The sequence below is a fragment of the Ustilaginoidea virens genome, chromosome 1 (genome assembly GCF_000687475.1).
Source record: "Ustilaginoidea virens chromosome 1, complete sequence".
NCBI lineage: Eukaryota > Fungi > Ascomycota > Sordariomycetes > Hypocreales > Clavicipitaceae > Ustilaginoidea > Ustilaginoidea virens.
This window is the reverse complement of record NC_057316.1, coordinates 47,561-70,363: the sequence shown is the minus strand read 5'-3', so window position 1 is coordinate 70,363 and position 22,803 is coordinate 47,561. Positions and strand designations below refer to the sequence as shown.

The window sequence follows — 22,803 nt, the reverse complement described above, 5'->3', positions numbered from 1 at the left end:
CGCTTATTGCACTATAGCAATTATAATTAGAATTAATTAGGGTATCGATAAAGGTAGAATTATTATATAATATTAAGACTAAAAAGGGGTGTTTATTTATACGGTCTTTAATATTATTAATCTCCTTTATATAGTATTCCTATTGTGATTTAGCCGGGGGCTAGGTGCGTTTTTTAAGCCCTCTCGCGAGACTCGGCTTAAAGGCTAGTCTTTCCCCTAGGAATCGCTATTATTATTATCTCTAAGCTTAGCGATTCGTAAGGCTTCTATAGCCTTTAGGTCTATAGAAGCCACAGTTATCTCTAATAGAGGCTAGGCCGGCCTTAGCTTGCATTCCGGTATTTTATAGCTAGCATCCCCATATTAGGTATAAAATGATTTCTAATAGCGCTCCTTAAGGACCTCTCTTAAAACTTATACTACCCTTTTAGTAGATAACTTTTTTTTGCCTTTCGAACCTAGCTTATTAATGCCCATTATAGGCGTATTACTATCCTTATCCCGAGCGGTCGCCTACGGGTCCCGGGCATTATCGTTATAATTCTAGTAAGGATCTATATAGTATTTCGCGGTAAGGCTTATCTCTAGGTCGATAGCGATTTTACGGTACTATGCAACGGCCATATTATAGTCCTTACGGGAGACCCCTAGGCCGATAATCTTTTCCAATATATAAGGGTTAAGGGCGGATTAAAGCATTTCTAGCTTTACTAACTCGGGCCAACTAAGCCCCCCTATTAGCACTAATTTTTCCTTAAAGCGTATAAAGAAGGCTGAGAAGGGTTCTTTCGGCATCTAATAGAGGGTATACTTAAGCTTAGTAATTGCATATTCCTCTTGATATAGATCCTTAAAGAGTCGCTATAGGTAATTAAAAAAGGCTATAGGATAGTAATAGGAGGCCGCACTATTCTTAAAGAATACCGCTACTTAGGATTAGACCGTAGCCGAAAGGTTTTAGTAGATAAATATCTATTAGGTCTTATCGTTACTAATAAAGTCTCGATCGATCTCTAATTTATGCTCTATAAAGGTCTTCTATACGGTAAATATAGCCTTTTTGCTATTAAAAGGTTCCCCGACCGGTATCGGCTTGCGTTTTTATTAGGTTTCCCCTAGGATTAAAACGGAATCAATCTAAGATCGGTTTAGGGTTAATATAGGCACTAACGATAGTTATTACTATATTTGGTCGATAAGGGCCTATATCCGATGCTCAGTCTGCTTAGCCTGGGCGCGTATCTAGCGCTCGCTTTTTTAGCTTTAGGATAGCTATTCTTAGAACCTTGCATTAAATACTTCTATCGTATTTATGATTGACTCTAGTTATACGGCCTATTATCGAGCGGGGGCGTATTAGGTATCGTCCGAGCCCGTAATATTCTATAAGGGGTCTATATCTATTATCGGCAGTTATATAAGATATAATAATAAGGGTTGAGAGAGTTTTATTAATTGTAACGGATTAGCCCTAGGGCGACTGCGAATAGGCGTCAATCGGATATATTGATAAAACTAAGGAGGAAGGGAGAAGAGTCCGAATTAGGTCCCTTCCGCAGTCTATATATATTTGTATATGGCGTAGGCTAGAGCCCTAACGTTGCCCTTATGGACCCGCGCGTCTACCTTATATTATCCGTTCCGGACTAGGCACGGGCGCAGCCCGAGCCTCAGTCAATCTATAATACGGGCATAGCCCGAGTCCGTGACAAAGCCGGTATAAAGGCAAGATAAATATAAATAACCAGAAACGCAGGAAAGGTGAAAAGAGTCAAGAGGCATATAGTGCATTAATAAGTTCAATTATGCTGCCCTTCTTCTATCTAAAAAGAAAGGGAAAAGCTATCCTAAATATATCTAAGAGAGAGGGTAGGCCCAGGCATCCAAGGTAGCCAGTAAGAGAGCTCCTTGTAATACCCATTATACCATAATATATCCAGCCTTACCATATATTTAAAAATATGGTCTGATACGTCATATCAAGCCTTACCAAATATTTAAAATAATCCCCGGTGTGCCACGTAATATCCAGCCGTATTAAATATTTTTAAATAATGCCCGGTGTGCCACGTAATATCCAACCATATTAAATATCTTTTAAATAAGGCCCGGTGTGCCCACGTAATATCCGGCCGTATTAAATATTTTTAAATAAGGCCCGGTACGTCATATGCCGCTTTACCATATATTTTAAAAATAAGGCCCGATACGTCATGTCAAGCCTTACCAAAAATAAGGCCCGATAAAGGCCTATCTTATTTGGTATACAGTACTAATCCACTGAAAATCCGGAAGGTAAACGGTAACGGCACAAGATTGGTAAGACTACCGTAAGTCCGGTGGGATAGTCGTAAGTCCAAGAGACGGTGGAAGAGCCAGCAGTCTAGTAGACTACCGTAGGATTTTAACACTATTACTTTAGACCGAAGAAGATTTATATAAAGATATTCGCTAAAGTACCGATTTATCGATTAAAGGTTATATTGGCTGGAAATAGATGAATCCTTAGCTAAATGTATTTTAGAAGGTAGGATATCGACCAAATTATAAGCCTTTTATAATATAAAGGGATACTTTAGTCTAGTAATTATATTATAGGCTATTCGAGGGAAATTCTATTGGCCTTTAAGAACTAGGGATATTAAGATATATTATCGGTTATATTTAGTATATTAATAAATAGGACCTAGGATTCTAGGAGCTAATTTAAAATCTATTATACTTTTAGAACTATAGGAGATGGTTGCGATAGACTATTTAGGCCCTACTATACTAAAAACGAAAGAGGGAGAAATATATATTCTAGTAGTAGTAAACTATACTATTAGATTTCTTTTAATGCAGACTTATATTAAGGCAATAGGAATCGCGGTAATAAAAGCTTAGGGAAAATACTAGGGATTAATATTTAGATAGCTAAAAAGGATCTATTGCGATAATAGATCCTATTTTAAAAATTAACTTTTTTAAGCTATAAGAGAAAAATATAAAATATAGGTAATTTTCGGATTAGTTTTATACCTAACTTCTATAGGATTGGCCGAAAGAAATATAAGACTTATAAAGAACTAATTAATGAAGTAGGCTATAGAAAGGAATGGAATATTATTAGAATCGTAGAATTAGGCTATTCCTTCTATTATAATAGTGCTGAATAATCGATATATAACTATAGTTGGAATATCTCTAGTTATATTGATATTCGGTTTCGAACTATTTTCTTAGCATAATAGTGTGATTAAGTGGAATTGGGATAAGGCTAATAAGCTAAAGATAACCAATAATAAGTTTATTCGAGATATAAATTTATTAATAATCGGCCGAAAAGAGGAGAAATAGAAAAAGGTATAAAATTAAAGAGTATCCCTTTTATCTAATAAAGTTAATAAAGTTTTATATAACTTTAAAATTAGCGATAGAGTTTAAGAAAAAAATAGATAAAGAAAGTAAGTAGAAGGGAAAATTTTATAAAACTTAGAGAAACCTATCGAGAGTCATTAAAGTTTTATTATTAGTTATTTATAAAATAGAGCCGATTTAGGGAGGAATAAAAAGAAAGATATATATAGATGATTTAAAAGGTATTATCGACCGGCTGGAATATTTATAACCTTTACGACTAAATATATAGGATTTAGTAGAATAGTTAAATAAAAGAGAGGCTATAAATCTAGAAGAATAATATAGAAGATTGAAAGAGGCAGCTAGGATAGCTATATTAGTTTCTTTTACTTTATCCTTACCTTTATAGGTAGGGTAGATAAGACCTATATCTTATACTTCTGCTTTTTTTTTTCTTTTTTTTTCCTTTTCTCCCTTTTATATTTCCTTAATACGACTTTCGGTCTTAGCGGTAGTAGTTTCCTTTTTCTTTTATATTTCTTTTCTTTGCAATAGTAGTACGATATACCTTTGTTTCTTATAATAATAGTATAGCATTTTTTTTTAACCTTAAAGATGAATCTAGAGATATTCGAGGGTAGAACTATATTCACTAAAGAAAATATATATACTAGAGAGGTCTTTTTTTTAAATAAGAATTATACCGAGCAAACTATATTAATTATTAAAATAGAAGAAAAGATTATGACTAATAATACCGTTGTGACTAATAATACTACCGAAAAAGGTATATAGGGAGATATAGAGGCAGTAAGAAACTACTTCTTAGGAAGGCTATATATAGAATTTGTATATTATTTCCGAAAATAACTTAAGTACCTCCCTATATTATTAAGAAAAATCGAAGTATAGTAAGTATTTAATATAATATTATTTATACTATCCTCGAAAATCCCTGTAAAGAATAAATTAATTATAGGAATGAAGTCGCTAAGTAGGATATATAATCTAGATATAATGATTCGGTTAGCTATTATAAAGATTATATAAAAGGAAGATATCCTTATTTGATATAATAAATAGGATAAATTGAATGCGATCGAGTATTATATAAGAGTGCTAGAAAAGATCTACTATTATAGAGTTGACTTATTCAATTTGCTATAGGAACTAAAGGAGGCTATAATGGTACGATCAAAGAAAAGAAAGACGAATAAGAATAAAGTAAAAGAAGAAAGCATAAAGACTGCAAAAAGAATAAGATGTATAAGCAATAAGGAAGACAATATGATTAAAGCAGCTAATATTATTGCAGAAGCGATAAGAATAGGGCTCGAGAAAATTGCTGATATATTAAAAGAATGAATTTACTAACGAGAATGGTTTTTTTATTTTTACTTGTGTTTGCTAAAAGAAGTATTTGCTGGAAGAAGTATTATTTTTTTTTGCTAGGCTCTAGAAAATGTTTCTCTTTCTTTTTTTTGTGTGTTGCGATATATTTCCCTTTTTTTTTTGTTGCGATTAATACTACAGAGAAGTGTCTTTTGTTTTTTTTTAGTATTGTAGATAATACTAAAGAAGAAAGGGGGATCCTGTAAAGGGATGGAATGGTGGGGTTCACTATATTAGCTATAGAATGGTGGGTCGTTAGCTTGAACAATCCAACCCTCCTACATACCACATTTTTGGCCCATGCCAGTGGAATAAATTCACCTCACCCCTCCCCTAACGCTACAAAAGCCGGCTCGCGCTGCATTACCGCCCGCCATGCTCGACGTGCTTCTCTCCATACCCCTTATCTCCTACTTCCTCTTCCCCTCAACAGGGGCCTCGCTATCCACCTCGGTCAACCTCTTCTTCTTCTACGTGACGTGGACCAGCCTGGCCTTTTCGCACAACCCGCTGGAAATCCACCTATCGGGGCTGCTGGTCCTCCGCGTCGTCTTCTGGCTCGCCCCGGCTCTTATCTTCCTCCTCTTCGATATCGCCCTCCCGAGCCTCTCCGTAGGGTTCAAGCATGGCGGCCGGAGCGCTATGCCGCCCCGCGCTTTCCGTAAGTTAGCCGGCATGCTAGGCCGAGCCCTTCTTAACGTGCTCTTCCTGCTGGCTGTCGAGGCCGCCATCAGTATGGCCTATGCGGCAGCCTTCAAGAGGTACATCTTCAGGATGAGCACCGCCCTGCCCTTCCCGTGGATTATCCTGAAGCACTGCCTCGTCATCCTGGCCTCGCGCGAGGTGCTACGCTACTACCTGCACCGGCGGGTGCTGCACGGCGATTTGCCCCTCGCCAGGGAGCACGCGCGCTACGCCCACGACCGCCCCAGCGCGCCGTACAGCCTCCAGGTCTTTACGGACCACCCGCTGGCGCTCTTGGTCTATCGCTTCGTCCCCATCTTCCTGCCCGCGGCCTTAATCCGGACCCACATCCTCATCTACTTTCTCGTCGTCATCCTCACCACCGTCGAGGACACGCTGACTATGTCTGGGTACACCTTCATCCCTGGCATCCTCATGAGCGGCATCACGCAGCGGACGGCCATTCACTACGCCGGCGGGGGCTCCTCCAACTACAGCGGGCTGGGCGTTATGGACTGGGTCCACGGGACCAGTAAGGGCCGCGAAGTCTTAATGGAGGTGAAGAATAGCGCAGATAAGCATGATGTGCAAGAGCGTGCAGCGAAAAGGGTCGGTAAAGGCAGCGACATCGTCAAGGATGGCATCGACTCTCTAAAGAAGCGGGCTAGAGCTGGCAACTAAGGGACGGGAATGGAGGAATTTAATGCTTTTACTTTCAAAGTTTTAATGCGGTGGAGGTTTCTTTGGGCTAGATTCTGAGGTTTTATAACGCGACGTTTTATAATATCTCTAGGAGATGATGCGGACCAATAGAGAATATGTTTTTGGAAACTTTAGTATATAAGAGTTGGTTTTGGAACCTTCAGTACATTAGAGTTGGATTTTAGAAGCCTCGGTACATAGGAGTTGGTTTTTTTGGCATTATGCCGTAGGATAAGTAGTTTCGACGAGATACCCCGTATTGTAGATTACACAAAGAATGAATCCACGTATCTAAGTGGCCTGAATATAACAAGCTCCTCCGTATTTTGGACTACCAAGCGACCTCTAACGTGCCAATCTGTATGTTTATCCTTTCTTTTTACTACTTACAGAAATATACGCGTAAAACTAGCAGGGTTAAACCGCTGACGGAATGTAACCTGAAAAGATATTTGACGCGAATATGCCGGATAAGTAATTCTCGGATGGAAACTGCTTTAATTTACCGTTATTCTAAGAAACATTTACAAAACGCCAGACGCTTGATATACTAGCACCCGTAATTCTTTGATCAAACGACCTACGGCTGTATCTCGGACCCTGGGATCGCTCGCTCGACCTTGACCGGCGGCCGTCCCTATAATAGTCCATCTATTTCATTGTATATAGTCCCTAGGAATTTTCGAGGAGCAGCCCCGCTGTAGCCAGCCTATTTTCCTCTTGAACCATTTCACCGTCTCCAGCCCGCTTTATATACGTATATCTACCCGCGCATCAAGCACAAATGACTCCCAACCTTTAACTTTTCTTCAGGTACTCCTGGCATTCGTTTGATTTTCTCCGCCGTTTCTCTGCTTTCTTGGGGTCTAGGCCATCAGGGAGGTGGTACATGTGTCCAGGCTATGACTGCCAGTTCGTAATTTGCTATTGGCAGGATGTAGTCGTCGGATGTAGTCGTCTTTATTAGGGCCTTTAAATACGGATCTGCCAGTTCAGATGAGCGTAAGCCTGACGTAATGAAGTAAAAAAGAGAGAAAAAAAGAAAAAATATAAGTATTATAGGGGCGTAGGCTACTTGCCGATCGTGAAGCAAAACATGGTCCTCCAACACGCCAACCGCCTCAGCCATATTGCCCAACCGCTGCAACACGGCAGATATGGCAATCGCCTAGATATCTGTATTGTCCTTTTCCCCCTTTAGCTTATCCGTCATATGGCCCGCTATACACCTCGCCTAGTCGAGATTCTTTATTGCTCGTTGCAACTCCTTGTCGCTTATGCGCTTCTGCCCATTCCACATGTAGCAAATCTCCATTGCGGGGCTAGGCCCAACCGCATCCGCAAGGTCAACGCCCAGCGTCTGGGTAGTTTCCTCCCACTTTCGGAGTTTGCGCTACGCGAATATCTCGAGGGGCAGTTGGCGGGCCATAAGACGTTGCTTTCCTGATACTAGGGGTTCTTTGCGGAGATATTCCTCTGCTTGGTTTTTAAGATAGGTGGCTTTAGCGTTCTGAGCGGTATCGGTAGTGTAGTAGGCATCGCGGTAGAGTTCCAAAGAAGCATAAGCCGCTATGAAGTAGTACATTACCGGGGACCAATTGCTTATCTCGAGGCAGCGGAGAAACGTATCCCGCATAAGGTCCCATTTCTGGGTAACTATAGCGTTGATGCCCAGCTCAAAGTATTTGACGGCTGTGATTTGCTTGAGGGGTGATTCCTGCCACGTGGAGAGCAGCTTAATAGCCCTGCTAGTGTCTTTATCGTTGGCGCATAGGCGGGACTCCTCGATCCGCCATATGCGAGATTGGGGATACCGAGCCCTGAGGTCTTGGAGGAGACTCCTTATGTTGTCGTGGGGGGGACTAATAGATTCGGCGTCATTATCGTAGTCGTGCTGGGCAGGCAAGATGTCGACTGAGCCGAGAAGTCCGTTATAGTAGGCAAGAAGCGTGATTCCTGCGAGAGCACCATTGATATTATTATGGGAGGCAAATCGCTAGAGCATGCGGACGCGGCGGACGCAGTCACCGTAGAATCCTACGACAGATAGTAGGCATGAAAAGGCGGGCGGCACTAGACTGAATATGAGGAGGATCAGACCGAAGCATATGTTGGCGCCAGAGTGGATGAAGACGTCTACGGGGTCTGTGATATGTAATTCTTATTCTTGAAAATAGGGCCCAAGCTTAGGGAGCTAGACTGGTCGAGATATATCCGAGTTGGAGTATCGGGTTGCAGGTGCCTCATCCGAAGTAACGCCTAGTGAAATGATGTATAACTCTATCCGCTGATGAACCTATAGCCCGCTCGGAATCGGTGACTCGACTCGCCACCGAATCAGTCACGGCTTTGGTGATGGTAGATGATTTCTGCGCCGCTAGTGTCGGAATCGCTGTCGCAAGGTGCCCAATTGGGCACATTGCGACGGATGTGCCGCGCAACCGCTGCGCACGATATGGCCACTTTTGCCCCTATGCCCGGTAGGGCACGCGGGCAGCCCGGCCCGACCTCGCCGATGCACGTGACTACGGCACGCGGGTCGATAGGCTCTATCGCGTTGGTCTAATTGTCGTTAAAGAGTGAGGCGAATCGTCGTATCCGGATAGGTAGCTCTTATGGTTGTTGTGATGAGGCCATGGTGTTGAGAAGGGGGGGGGTTGTTGTAAGGGGGCTTTTAACCGTAGTGGTAAAAGAAAGAAGGGGGTAGAAGAGGAAGAGGTCACAAATCGTTCTTCCTATATGCTGAGGGTATCTTTAAAGATCGTGATATTTAGCGTGTTTTATTTCCTCATGATAGACGGGGGGGAGGAGAGGTTACAAATCGTTCTCCCTCTGGTTAATAGTGTACTCAGCCGTTCAAATGGAATGGGCTGTCTATCTTCCTTATTAGCGCAGCCTAGAAAAGCTAAACTGCCTCTTCGAAGTCAGTATCTTGCTGATCTGCGGTGAACCTTCTTAGCAGGATAGTAAAGATTTCTTTACACCCTGTGAGTGGTGCTGTTACCACTACTGATCAGTGTTGATATAAACTCGGTATACCCAGTTGTACGTAGGGTCGCGCGCGTGGTATTATGTACCGGGTGATCACTAAGTAAAGGATTTATTTACTTTACTAATGACTATCTATTAAAGGAGGAAAAAGGAGGCAAAAGGAAGGAATTACGCGCCGATGCACGTGACTACGGCACGCGCACAAAAAGGCCATATCATGTAATTCCCTCTCTTTTGCCTCCTTTTTCCTGCTTTCTTAGTTAGTTATAAATCAAAGAAGAATATCATACCTTTGACCGGTAACCATACGGTACATGATACCACGCGCGCGACCCTACGTACAACTGGGTATACCGAGTTCCTATCAATAACCATCAAGGTCTATTCGAAGTCTACCGTTCGACAAAATTTCCGACCTTACAATAAAAAGGTTTCGAGTGCGTATTTTGGTACGCCTGAGAAAATGTTAGCTTATGGCCAGTCCGTATTGGAATCCAGCACCTGCTCTTTAGCTAGAGGTTTAGTAGATACCCTTCCGTGAAAGAAATATATGTAATGTAAATTTAAAAGCCTGGTTAGCAGAGTTGGCCGTGGAGGCTTAGAGGTGGTATAAGGCCTGGAATTAATGCTAGACTGAAGTAGGTGTCGAGATGAAGTCGTTATGATCTCCTTAGGATTCGGGGCGGTGTTTACAAGTGACATTAGGAACTCGATGCGGCACCGAGCGTCCGATTGACCCATTCCCTCTAATCTTAATAGAGACTGATTAATGATTACACCAGAAAGAGACCGAGTGCCGTCATTCGGGAGAGCCTGAACACCAATACGATGGCTTTCCTATCGCTCGTCGCTGCTCTCTTTGGGAGAAGCATGTAGATACCCTTGGCCTTAGTTGGAATCGGCTTTTTCTAAAGCCCGGATAGCAATTCTTCGAAGCATTTCTATAAAATGTTAATCATTGCTACAACTGTAGAAAATATGTAGATAAGCTATACTTATATAGAGCTTAGTCCAGCCCGCCTTCATCAGCTAGCAGCAGTGTCATGCGCCTCTGCTATTCTCTTTGAAGTCTCGCCTCAATTTCACTTCCAGATTTAAGAGGAAGTATTCCCCGTTCTATGCGGGAACTCGACTAAGAATCAACGCCTGGCAATCACGCCTAGGACATAAATTGAACGCACAGCCAGCGAATAGAGCCGCACAAGAAGATGTTTAGTAGATCTGCTAGCTGAAATCACTAGATTGCTGAGACGCCTTGCCCGCAGGCTATCGAACTCCTGATAGTGACGCCTAGCATTATCTAAGAAACCACCTCCTCATTATTGATGAGATCCCAAGTTGGCTTGGGCTGCATCAGGTCTTCGGAAGTTGCGAAACGTCCTTGGGCGACTTTTTTCGCTACGTATTCCCGTGCAGTCATCTCTATCTTGCGCCAGTCAAGCATGGATGTCCCTAGCGCTTTGCTGTCCGCCTTTAATATCCTAAGCGCATTAGCGACCCAAGTCCGACACCTCCAGTCTGGGCTGTCCTGGACAATAGGAACTTCCCGTAGAAGGCTCCTCAGACGTTTCTCGTCCTCGACCTTTGCAATAACAATGCGGACCAGAAGCTGAGTAGAATTTCGAACGTTCTCTATTTTCACATCGTCATACACCCAGCCTTGGAGTGGTCGATTTTTCACATGGCAGCGCCGACCACGAACCGCCTCAGACATTTCCTCCTTTGGCCCGATTAGAAATCCCCAGTGATATCTATAGGCATAATCAGCAATTATATAAGTCATCAAAGGTAAATATTGATTCCGCTCACTTTCTCTCCTCATTCTCCGTGTTGCCGCTAGGATAGAGGGCAATATACAGGCGTGGCTTGTTTCCAACCATGCTTCCAATGACCCTCGATAGGAATAGAACTATGTTCCAAGGGTAGGTTAATTATATAGGATAGGGATAAAATGTATTGACTTCGATGAGAGCTGTTCGGAAAGAGAATCTAGATTCCCAATCACTAAACCCAGGGCATTAAGCACCTTATATCGCTTGCCGATGCTTAAACGGCCTCTGAAGTAGGCCGATGAGTATGCTAGCCGCCGGTTTCACCAAGCGCGCGCGTGAGTTAGGCGTTAACAGCCTTGCTCGCACACCAGTCCACAACAGCGACAGAGATTGCAAAGCTGCTCTCCCGCTACAATAGTAACTTACATCTTGTTGTTTTAGTAAAAACTAGGGGAACTACCTGCAATGCAAACTTGAGACTTTTAGGTATTTATTAGAAGGATACTAAGCTATTAATGCCTTAGGATTTAGGCTAAGAAGGCTGTAAAACTCACTACTACTGGCCTGTAGTAAGCCTATTGACTGGAGCCGCCTCTTAAATCAATCTGTCAAGCCTGTCAAACATGTTGGCTGTTAAAAATTAATAACCCCCTGTCTTCATGACTAAAATTCCTTAGCAGGTCCTATCGCGATAGTGCACAGGGTTTTTTTGGTGCTTAGCAAGAGGATCCTTAACGGGCTGTTAAGAAAAGCGGATTTCCGGGCGCAAAAGAGCCATCCCGATAATAAGGAAAAAAGGGCGCAGTTTTATCGTTTTATGGTAGTACATAGAAACCCCATTTTTAGAAGGTACTTATATGTGCATCCATTTCCAAGCTCTCGGATCACCCCTGGGATGAAGCGGCGACATTTAGCTAGCTGCAAATCACGTGCAACTCACAACACTTGTGCTAAATGCATCAAGATCATCGCGCCCCACCCTTTTCCCCCCTAATCCCCCAGGAGAAGTCGAAAGACAAAGCTCGCGTCAGTGGCCCAGAAACGCCATGGCTACAGGCCACTCGCGGGAATCAAATGAACTCGAAGCTCAACACCATGGATACGAACACCTTGCATTCAAGAATACTTACTTGAATCGCCTCTTCACTAGAATTGCCCTTCGCACCACAGGTCGCTTTTATGCTCGCAACGGACCATGTGTTCCAATCTCCAAACACCGGATAGTTAAGGCAGGAGACTTGGTTCATCTGACTGAGGCGGCTACAATGCAGTTCGTAGCCAATCACACATCCATACCAGTTCCCAAGATCTACTGCTCTTTTATTTGGAATAATAGAGCTTACATCGTGATGGAGAGTATCCAAGGTGAACCACTATCGAATGCTTGGTCGAGGCTGTCAGAGACAGCACGACAATCTATCTTTACTCAGATAAGAGATTACATCGATGAATTACGACGTATAGAACCTCCAGGACCTCAAGTCCAGAGCTCAGTTGGTGGGTCGCTTCGAGACCTACGGATCGGCCATGGCTATCCTCGATTTGGGCCTTTCAACTCCATACGAGAATTTCACTTCTGGCTAAGAGAGGGCATGGTTGACTCGTCAGAGGCTCATAAGGGTATCAACGAGGAGGAACGTCAGGAGATGCAAAAAATGATCACAATGCAAGACAAAGATCGGCCGATGCCGGTTTTCACTCATGGGGACTTAAATCCAACGAATATCATTGTACGTGGGGAAAAAATTGTGGGGTTCGTTGATTGGGAGTTTTCAGGCTGGTTCCCTGATTACTGGGAGTATACCACTGCGTATTGCGGAAATGTGGTGACAACTGATTGGCAAGGTCTTATACATAACTTCCTGGACGAATTTCCTGATGAGCTAGCTATGGAAATCATACGCCATAAATGGTGGGGGGAATAAAGCCCTGGGGGTGTTATTGGAGGGGGTGTTCTCTAAGGGCTGGTACTAGACAGTAAAAGTTTCGTTACAGTTCTGCCTAAATTGTATTTAATATACTACTCTATAAATAAGGGGCAACCGTTTATATAAAGTACTAGTATATATAGAGCTATGCAAAATTAGTATATATATAAAGTACTACTTTATAAATAAGGGGCAACTATTTGCCTAGGCAATTATTTACCTAATAAACTATTTACCTAGGGAACCATTTTACTAGGTAACTATTTGCCTAGGCAACTATTGGTATATATAGAGGCATGTAAATTTTCGCGTATATATAAAGTACTACTCTATAATTGAGGGGTAACTATTTCCCTAGGCAAATATTTATAGAGGCACGCAAAATCTATATGCATATAAAGTACCGCTCTTTAAGTAACTATTTAACTAAAGTATCACTATATACTATATACTATTAAACTCGTGTGTATATAAAGTATCTAACTATTGCTATTTTTTTAAGCTAAATCTAGAAAATCATTTAGCGATAGGGGTATTATACTTATATACCTACTAAATATTAAATCGACTTAGTATATACTTATATGCGCTAAATTTCGCGTATATATAAAGTACCGCTCTATAATAAGGGGCAACCATTTGCTCCCTAGGGCAACTAATTAAGTAAAGTATCGCTATATACTATACACTATTTGTTAAAATCCTATAGTAGCCTACTAGGCTGCTGGCCTTATGCCCTACTGGCCTACTAACCTTCTGGCCCTTATACCGCCTCTTGGACTTATGGTAGTATTACCTTAGGCCTTTGCCTTTTACCTTAAGGATTTTCAGTGGATTATTTACTATATATCAAGTAAGGTAGGCCTTGTTAAAAAGGTGTGGCATTGCTAAATTAGCGTGGTTGCCTACTAGCGTGGTGGCGGCCTACTAGCGTGGTGTGGCATTGCTAAATTAGCGTGGTGGCCTACTAGCGTGGTGGCTAGTTACTAGTGCGGTGACTAATTACTAGTGCGGTGGTTAGGGTGGTTGGAAAGGTCGGATATAGCGGGGTTGCTGACGTATCATAGCGAGCATTACGGGGAGCCCTCTTACTGGCTTCCCTGGATGCCTGGGCCCACCCCTCCTTCGTGTATATATAGGATAGCTTTCCCCCTTCTTTCTAGATAGTAGAAGGGCAGCACAATCGAGTCTGTTAATGCACTATATGCCTCTTAACTTCTTACCTTCCCTGCGTTTTCTGGTTATCTTATATTTGCCTTGCCTTTATACTTACCCTGCTTTATAGCACTTGTATAGTCTTAGGACTTAGTGAAAAATCTAGTATTTATACTAAGATTAGTTCACAGGTCGCAAATAGTCTCGTGCTATCTAGCTAGCTAGTAAGGCTCTGCTTTTATAGTGACCTTAAGAATTACAATAGGTTATGAGCCCGGGTTTATACTTCTTTGTTTTTACCCTACCTCTTTTGTATTCACCCCTTAGTCTCTCTTGCTTATTAGTACTACTAATATAGCTATCCTTTGGTATCTTCGGCTCACCCTTATTAACTTCGGCTTACCTATTATCACCTTTAGCTTACCCTTTGTTACCTACGGTATTACCCTGCGGCAATCAACGGCGTACCCCTACGGCAATTTACGGCGTAACCTTACGGCACTCTTAGCGTAACCTTACGTTATTTTCGGCGTAACCTACGGCATCTATGGATTTTATAGTGTAATATTCTTTATATTATACCACTATATAACATCTTTTCCCCTAGTGTACGACTCTTACTGCACTATACGGCACCTGTTATATTCTCCCATTTATAGCACTTTTGGTACGGCACTTACGGCACCTTTTTTTATATTACGGCACCTACGGCACCTACAGCACCTAGCTTCTACAGCATTTACGGCACCCATAGCACTTACGGTACCTTTATATTACAGCACCATATAAGCACCTTAAACACCAACGCTATAATACAGACTTGCATAACGCCTACGGCATCTATGCTTTTATATTGAGACCTGCCGCTATACTCTGCGGTTACCTTTTATAGTAGGCTACTAGCCACTATATTTACTAGCTGTCCAGCTAATTACTCGACTATTTTGCCAGCTATTTAGCTGGTTATTTATCTGTTCTTAATCAGAGTCCCTTCTGGGGGCAGGGTCAGGCCAGTGGGTCGCAGGTTCGGTACATGCAGATGCGCGCAAATTTTCGCGTGCACGCAAAGTACCGCTCCACTAAAAAAAAAATTTCCTGGCTTAATTCAGATAAGTAAGGGGCAACCAATCGCATAGAGTACCAATACATTAAGAGGCGCACAAATTTTTGCATGCATATAAAGTACTACTCTATAATTGAGGGGCAATTAGTTGCTCTACTCTAAGTGGCAACCATTCGCATAAAGTACTTATATATAGAGAGCTATACAAAATTCGCATGCATATAAAGTACCACTCTATAAATAAGGGGCAACCGTTCGTATAAGGTACTAGTACATATAGAGCCACATAAAATTCGCATGCATATAAAGTACTACTCTACAAATAAGGGGCAACTATTTGCCTAGGCAACTATTTACCTAAAAAACTATTTACCTAGGCAACTATTTTACTAGGTAACCATTTGCCTAGGCAACTATTGGTATATATAGAGGCATGCAAATTTTCGCGTATATATAAAGTACCGCTCTATAATTAAGGGGCAACTATTTCCCTAGGCAAATACTTATAGAGGTATATAAAATCTATATATATATAAAGTACCGCTCTTTAAGTGACTATTTGACTAAAGTATCACTATATACTATACACTATTAAACTCGCGTGTATGTAAAGTATCCGACTATTATTGTTTTTTTAAGCTAAATCTGGAAAATCATCTGGCGATAGGGGTGTTATACCTATGTACCTATTAAATATTAAATCGACTCAGTACATACTTATATACGCTAAATTTCGCATGCATATAAAGTACCGCTCTATAATAAGGGGCAACTATTTGCTCCCTAGGGCAACCAGTTGAGTAAAGTATTATTATATACTATACACTATTAAACTTGCGTGCATATAAAGTATCCGACTATTATTATTTTTTTAAGCTAAATCTGGAAAATCATTTAGCGATAGGGGTATTATACCTACGTACCTACTAAATATTAAATCGACTTAATATATACTTATATGCGCTAAATTTCGCGTATATATAAAGTACTGCTCTATAATAAGGGGCAACTATTTGCTCCCTAGGGCAACCAGTTAAGTAAAGTATCACTATATACTATGCATTATTAAACTCGCGTATATGTAAAGTATCCGACTATTATTATTTTTTTAAGCTAAATCTAGAAAATCCTCTAGCGATAGGGGTATTATACCTACGTACCTACTAAATATTAAATCGACTTAGTATATACTTATATACACTAAATTTCGCATACATATAAAGTACCGCTCTACAATAAGGGGCAACTATTTGCTCCCTAGGGTAACTAGTTAAGTAAAATATCACTATATATTATGTACTATTAAACTCGTATATACGTAAAGTATCCGACTATCGTTATTTTTTTAAGCTAAATCTAGAAAATCCTTTGGCGATAGGGGTATTATACCTACGTACCTACCAAATATTAAATCGACTTAATATATGCTTATATGCGCTAAATTTCGCGTGCATATAAAGTACCGCTCTATAATAAGGGGCAATTATTTACTCCCTAGGGCAACTAGTTGAGTAAAATATCACTATATACTATGTACTATTAAACTCGTGTATATGTAAAGTATCCGATTGTTGTTGTTTTTTTAAGCTAAATCTGGAAAATCCTCTAGCGATAGGGGTATTATACCTATATACCTACTAAATATTAAATCGATTTAGTATATGCTTATATGTGCTAAATTTCGCGTATATATAAAGTACCGCTCTATAAGTAAGGGGCAAATATTTAACTAAAGTATTACTATATATTATGCACTATAAAATTCGCGTGTATATAAAGTATCCTAAAGGCGCGTAAGTAATATATGTGATTACCTTACTGTAAAGGCTGGCAGGGGATTCAGCAAAAGGCGCGCAAGCAATATATATAACCTTACTCTAAAGGCATACAGTGCATACAGCAAAAAGCGCGCAAGCAATACATATGACCTTACTCTAAAGGCATATAGGGCATATAGCAAAAGGCGTGCAAGCAATACACGTGACCTCACTCTAAAGGCATATAGTGCATACAGTAAAAGGCGCGTAAGCAATATATGTGACCTCACTCTAAAGGCATGCAGTGCATACAGCAAAAGGCGCGCAAGCAATATATATGACCTCACTCTAAAGGCATATAGGGTATATAGCAAAAGGCGCGTAAGTAATACATATGACCTTACTCTAAATATAAGCAGACGCGCTATTAGTATATATAATATTACCCTAAAGGCGTGCATATCAAATAAACTACTTTAGACCTGCAGGTCCTAATTATACTATTAATTTAGTAGAAGTAAGATATATCTTCTTTATTCGTTTATTATTTCCCTTTATATACGCACCCTATATTATAATAGGTACCCTTTAATTCCTAATACTAATACTACCACTCTATAGTATATAGCGCTTTATATATATATCGTACTACTATACATTACCTTGTATATTTATCTCTTCGGACCTATAGGTCCTAGTAAGGCTTATATACCTACCTTTTTGGACCTGTAGGTCCTAGTAAGGCTTATATACCTACCTCTTCGGACCTATAGGTCCTAGTAAGGCTTGCATACTTATTTATTCAGACCTATAGGTCCCAATAGGCTTCTATTTATATTAGGCGAAGCGGTAATAAGGAGGAAAAAGGCAGATAGCACTACATCTAACGATATAGCCTTTTTATATATGCGTGCCGCAGTTATATATGCGTGCTGCGGTTATATAGGCAGCTGTGGCCGTACTACGGCCTTATATACTATATACCTAGTTAGATGCGCTAAATAACTAGCTGATTAACCGACTGACTAATAATTCTAATAGCGTTATTACCTTACTTCTTACTATTTATTACCTTATAACCTTCTTCCTTACTAGCTTTATTCCTAATCTTTTTATATATTACCCTTTATACTAATACTCTCTTTCTTTTTTTTTATCCTTACTCTTTTTTTTCTTTCTTATTTTTATTCTCTTTTTTCTTTTTTATTTTTATTTTTTTCCTTCTTTCTTATATATTACTCTCTTCCTTCTTTTTTATACTTTACTCTCTTCCTTCTTTTTTATATATTACTCTCTTCCTTTTTTCTTATACTTTACTCTTTTCCTTCTTTTTTATATTTTACTCTCTTCTTTCTTTCTTATATTTTACTCTCCTCTTTATAAGATATAATTTAGGCTTATATGCATATTATTTAGACCTATAGGTCCCAATAGGGCTTGCATACTTATTTATTTAGACCTGTAGGTCCTAATAGGGCTTATATACTTATTTATTTAGACCTATAGGTCCTAATAGGCTTTATATACTTATTTATTTAGACCTGTAAGACCTATAGGGCTTGCATGCTTATTTATTTAGACCTATAGGTCCTATAGGGCTTGCATGCTTATTTATTTAGACCTATAGGTCCTAATAGGCTTCTATCTATACTAGGCGAAGCAGGAAAAAAGAGGAAAAGGGCAGATAGCACTATATCTAACGATATGGCTTTTATATATATATATATAGCAGTTATATATGCGTGCCGCAGTTATATATGCATGCCGCAGATATAAGTGCGTACTGGGGTCATATAAGCAGCTGCTGCTATAACGCGGCTATATATGCCATATACCTATGTACCTATTAGGTACGCTTATTACTTCCTATAATTTACTGCTACCTTACGACCTTCTTTTTTACTAGCTTAATTTATAGCCTCTTTATCTACTACCTATTATACCTATATTCCCTTCCTTCTTCCTTACTTTTATTCTTTTTTTTTACTTTTACTCTTATCCTTTTTCTTTTCTTTTACTTTTTTCCATCTTTTTTTCCTTTACTCTTATCCTTCTTTCTTACCCTTTACTTTCTTCCCTTTAGGATATAATTTCCCTACTCTATCGCCGGATTATAATACCTATATTATTATATTAATGCCTCGGCCCTATAAATATTTTCATAAGGTTAGTAATATCATAAGTGGGTATAAAGAATTCCTTAAAAATAACTTGGCTAATATAGAGCTATAGGATTGTTATCCTAGTAAAATGCCAGTTTATATATTGCTATATAAGTAACGGTTCGCCCGGTCTAATATTATATTATCCTGGCAAAATGCCAGTTCGCATATCCCTATATAAGGATTAGCTCGGCCTATCTACTACTATATTATCCTTAATGAGATAGGGGTACCTATTAATAAGCTGTAGAAAATGATTTATTAGCAATATTACTTGTATGTAAGATCGACTACGCCTATATCGCTGCACCTAGGCTTTTACTATATTTACCTTATAGGATAGGTAGTAAAAGCGCATGAGAATATCGCTACTAGCGAAGGATTCTATATTAGCGGCAAAATGCTAATTATTAGTCATTATATATAAGTAGTATTACTCGTACGTAAGATTAACCACGCCTATATTGCTACATCCGGCCGTCTACTATACCCACCTTATATAATAGTAAGTAAGAGCGCATAAGAATATCGCTACTAGCGAAAGATTTTATATTAGCGGGAAACCGCTAACGCCTATCTACTACCATATAGTTGATCTTACGTACGAGTAATATTGCTAATAATAGTAGAATACGGCCGGGTGCAGCTATATAGGCGTTATCCTAGACGAGATAGGGGTGCCTATGATTAAGCTGTAAAAGATAATATACTAGTAATATTATTCGTATGCGAAATCGATTACGCTTATATTGCTATATCCGGCCGTCTATTATGCCTACTTTACTAGATAGCAAGCAAAAGCGCACGAAAATATCGCAACTAGCAAAAGAGTATAAATTAGCGGCAAAATATATATGCTATTTTCGGCGATAACGAAAAGATATTTAGTTATAAAGACTTAAGGATTATATTACAATACCGAGCAAATGATATAAGACTATATATAGAAACTATCTATAGTAAGAAGTTAAAACCGCCGATTGGCATTAATAAGCCTATAGATATTAATACTCTGCTTTAAGAGGGAAACTATCTGCCTAAAAGTAGGCTGCCTCTATCTTTACTATGTAGTATACGCTGACTAGGTCTAATTGCCTTTATAAAAGGTTCCGACTTTAAAAATAGCGTTTAATAACTTAGCGATAATTAGATACCTTTTAGTACTCTTTATGAAACTATCGAAAGACTAAATAGAAAATATAAAGTCTGGAAGGGCAGCTTGGCTAACCCTGCAGTTTCATAGCTAAATATATATATCTAAATTTTAATTCCTCTTTTTATCGAGGGCGGTTCTTATATTAGCTAAGACCCTAATTTAGACTTGCCTATACTAGACTTATCCGATATAGACTATTAGATTGTTTTTTTCCTATATTATACATAAAAGTCGATTAATAAACCAGAGAAAACTAGTTCGTATATTGCTATATAAGGAATATATCGGCCTATGCACTATTATGTTATCCTAGACGAGATTAGGGTGCCTTTTAATAACCTATAGAAAATAATATATTAGTAATCTTATTTATATATAAGATTAATATCGCCTATATAGCTATACCCGGCCTTTTACTATACGTACCTTATAGTATAGCGAATAAAAGCATAGGTATTCTTTAACGAGGTAAAGGATATATATAGGGAAATATCTATTGCTAAATAAATTAACGAAGATAATAATAAATTAGTCCCGGATAGCGATAATAGATAAGGCTAAGTAGAGTTAGTAATGCCTGCTCGGCTGCGTTTAGAGCTAATTAGCGGGACTATCTATATAATCCTTAGCCTTATCGGGAGGGATTTGGCATAATAAGCAAAGACTGGGGATTAATCTAGTGGATTTCTCGCACGTTTATACGAATATAAGCCATCGTTATTAGGCTCTCTTTTCTAGGTCATTAGGATATTATTCCTATAAGCGATACTATAAGAACTAGATATATTGACTTTATTTACAGTTGCAGAGAGAAAGACCTAAGAATATTGCAACTAGCGAAAGATTCTATATTGGTAGCAAAATGCCAACTCTTGATAATTATATATTAGTATTATTACTTATACGCTAGATCGGCCACTCCTCTATCGCTATACCCGCCCGTTTTCTATATATACCTTACCAAATAGTAAGCAAAAGCGCATAAGAATATCGCAACTAGTAAAGGATTTTAGCTTAGCGGCAAAATGCTACCCGACTTTTAATTATAATATATTAACTTTATTTATAGTTATAGAGAGAAAGACCTTAGAGTTAACTAATTGGCGAGGGGAATAGCTCTACCTAGCACTAATAAGACTTAAGCCCTTAAGTTTAGGTCCTTTAGCGGTATCGGCTTTTTTTTTCACTATCTAACTCGATATAAAGGTGTCTTTAAGCTGTAGGCATTCCGTCTAACTTATTAACGGCTAAAGAAGATAATAGCTAAAGAAGATAATAGCTAAAGAAGATAATTATTACAGCCTTTAGGCTATAGGCATTCTATCTAGCTTATTAACGGCGGAAGAAAATAATAACTAAAGAAGATAAATATTATAGCCCTTAAGCATTAATAATTTTCTATAGTAGCGTAACTATATAATGCGGGGCAATATTATTTGCCAGCTGATAGCAGCCGTCTGCCCCGCTCACCTAGACTATATACTATATATACACTATATAGCTAGGCGTGCTTCAGTCTTAGCATATAGTATAGCTTTACCTAGCTGCTCTAATTTCCCCCTTCTACCTCTTATCCGCCTTAGTTAGCAGTAAAATACCAACTAACTAATAGTCATTCTATATTAGTATAGGCATAAAGGAGAACTACGGTTCTCTATAAACTTTGATGAAAATAGATAGTTAGCTAATGCTCTAGTACGAAATTTAGTACGCTTTCTTGTCACGCTGCGAGCTACAACTAAAGTATATATTAGCCACTCTTACCTTATAATCTTCCTAATGCCTAACTACTATTAATCAGTATAGGTATAAAGGAGAACTATAGTTCTCTATAAACCTCGATAAAAACAAGCAGCTAGCTAGTGCTCTAGTACGAGATTTAGTATGCTTTCTTATCACGCTGCGAGCCATAACTAAAGTATACATTAGCCACTCTTAAGATAATATACCAGTAATATTACTTGTATGCGAGATCGACTACGCCTGTATCGCTGCATTTAGCCGTCTACTACGCCCACCTTGCTAGATAGTAAGTAAGAGCGCTAATTCTATATAGGCTGTAGGCCTTATTTAGTATACCTTTACTAATTTACCATAAATAGATAAAGAGAGCATTCTAGGGGCTACAATATAGCGCTAGGCGATAAGGAATCCGCTCTTTAGGATATAAAAGGCTAAAGCGAACGGCCACTATAGCATATATATAGACTCGCTCCTTTAACTAAATATTATAACGGCATTTAATATAGTGATTATACCCGCCTTATCTACTTACCCCTAAATAAAGGACTCCTACTATATAGAGAAGATCTATAACGGACCTAAGAGCTACCGCTTAATTGCTAAGGCTAATAGAGCTATATTTAAGTTATACTATACGCATAGTGGCACGATAATTAAGCCTATAACGGCCGAGGAGGAAGGTTTCGCTAAGCCTAAGCCTGTCTACCTGCTTACCAGTAGTAGCCCAGACAAGCAGCAGATATAATAGCGCTTTAGGGATATAGCTAAGAAGGGGAATATAGAGCCGCCTATTATAGCGGCAGACTGGCTTATAGATATAGCTATAGCGCAGTAAGTGCGATTTAAAGATAAGTTTCTAATTAAAAACTTTAGCCGAAAGACTCTTTCTTATAAAAGTATTAACCTATAAGGCTTTCCGGAAATATAGCTTGACTATCGCAATAAGGCTATTTTAG

General features: G+C 39.4%; 4 protein-coding genes across 4 annotated transcripts; 2 read left to right on the top strand and 2 right to left on the bottom strand.

The window, feature by feature from the left end:
- Positions 1-5,109: 5,109 nt before the first annotated feature.
- UV8b_00004 (uncharacterized protein) lies at positions 5,110-6,099 on the top strand (the record flags this gene model as incomplete). Its single annotated transcript, XM_043137502.1, has 1 exon — positions 5,110-6,099. The coding sequence occupies one exon, from the start codon at positions 5,110-5,112 to the stop codon at positions 6,097-6,099; it is 990 nt and encodes a 329-aa protein (XP_042993436.1).
- Positions 6,100-7,513: 1,414 nt separating this feature from the next.
- Positions 7,514-8,228, bottom strand: UV8b_00003 (uncharacterized protein; the record flags this gene model as incomplete). The annotated part of the gene is made up of 2 exons (XM_043137501.1): positions 7,514-8,076; positions 8,162-8,228. The coding sequence occupies 2 exons, from the start codon at positions 8,226-8,228 to the stop codon at positions 7,514-7,516; spliced, it is 630 nt and encodes a 209-aa protein (XP_042993435.1).
- A 2,183-nt stretch (positions 8,229-10,411) lies between these two features.
- On the bottom strand, positions 10,412-10,933 carry UV8b_00002 (uncharacterized protein; the record flags this gene model as incomplete). The annotated part of the gene is made up of 1 exon (XM_043137500.1): positions 10,412-10,933. One exon carries the CDS (start codon positions 10,931-10,933, stop codon positions 10,412-10,414), a length of 522 nt encoding a protein of 173 aa, XP_042993434.1.
- Positions 10,934-11,929: 996 nt separating this feature from the next.
- UV8b_00001 (uncharacterized protein) lies at positions 11,930-12,808 on the top strand (the record flags this gene model as incomplete). The annotated part of the gene is made up of 1 exon (XM_043137499.1): positions 11,930-12,808. The coding sequence occupies one exon, from the start codon at positions 11,930-11,932 to the stop codon at positions 12,806-12,808; it is 879 nt and encodes a 292-aa protein (XP_042993433.1).
- Between the last annotated feature and the right edge of the window lie 9,995 nt (positions 12,809-22,803).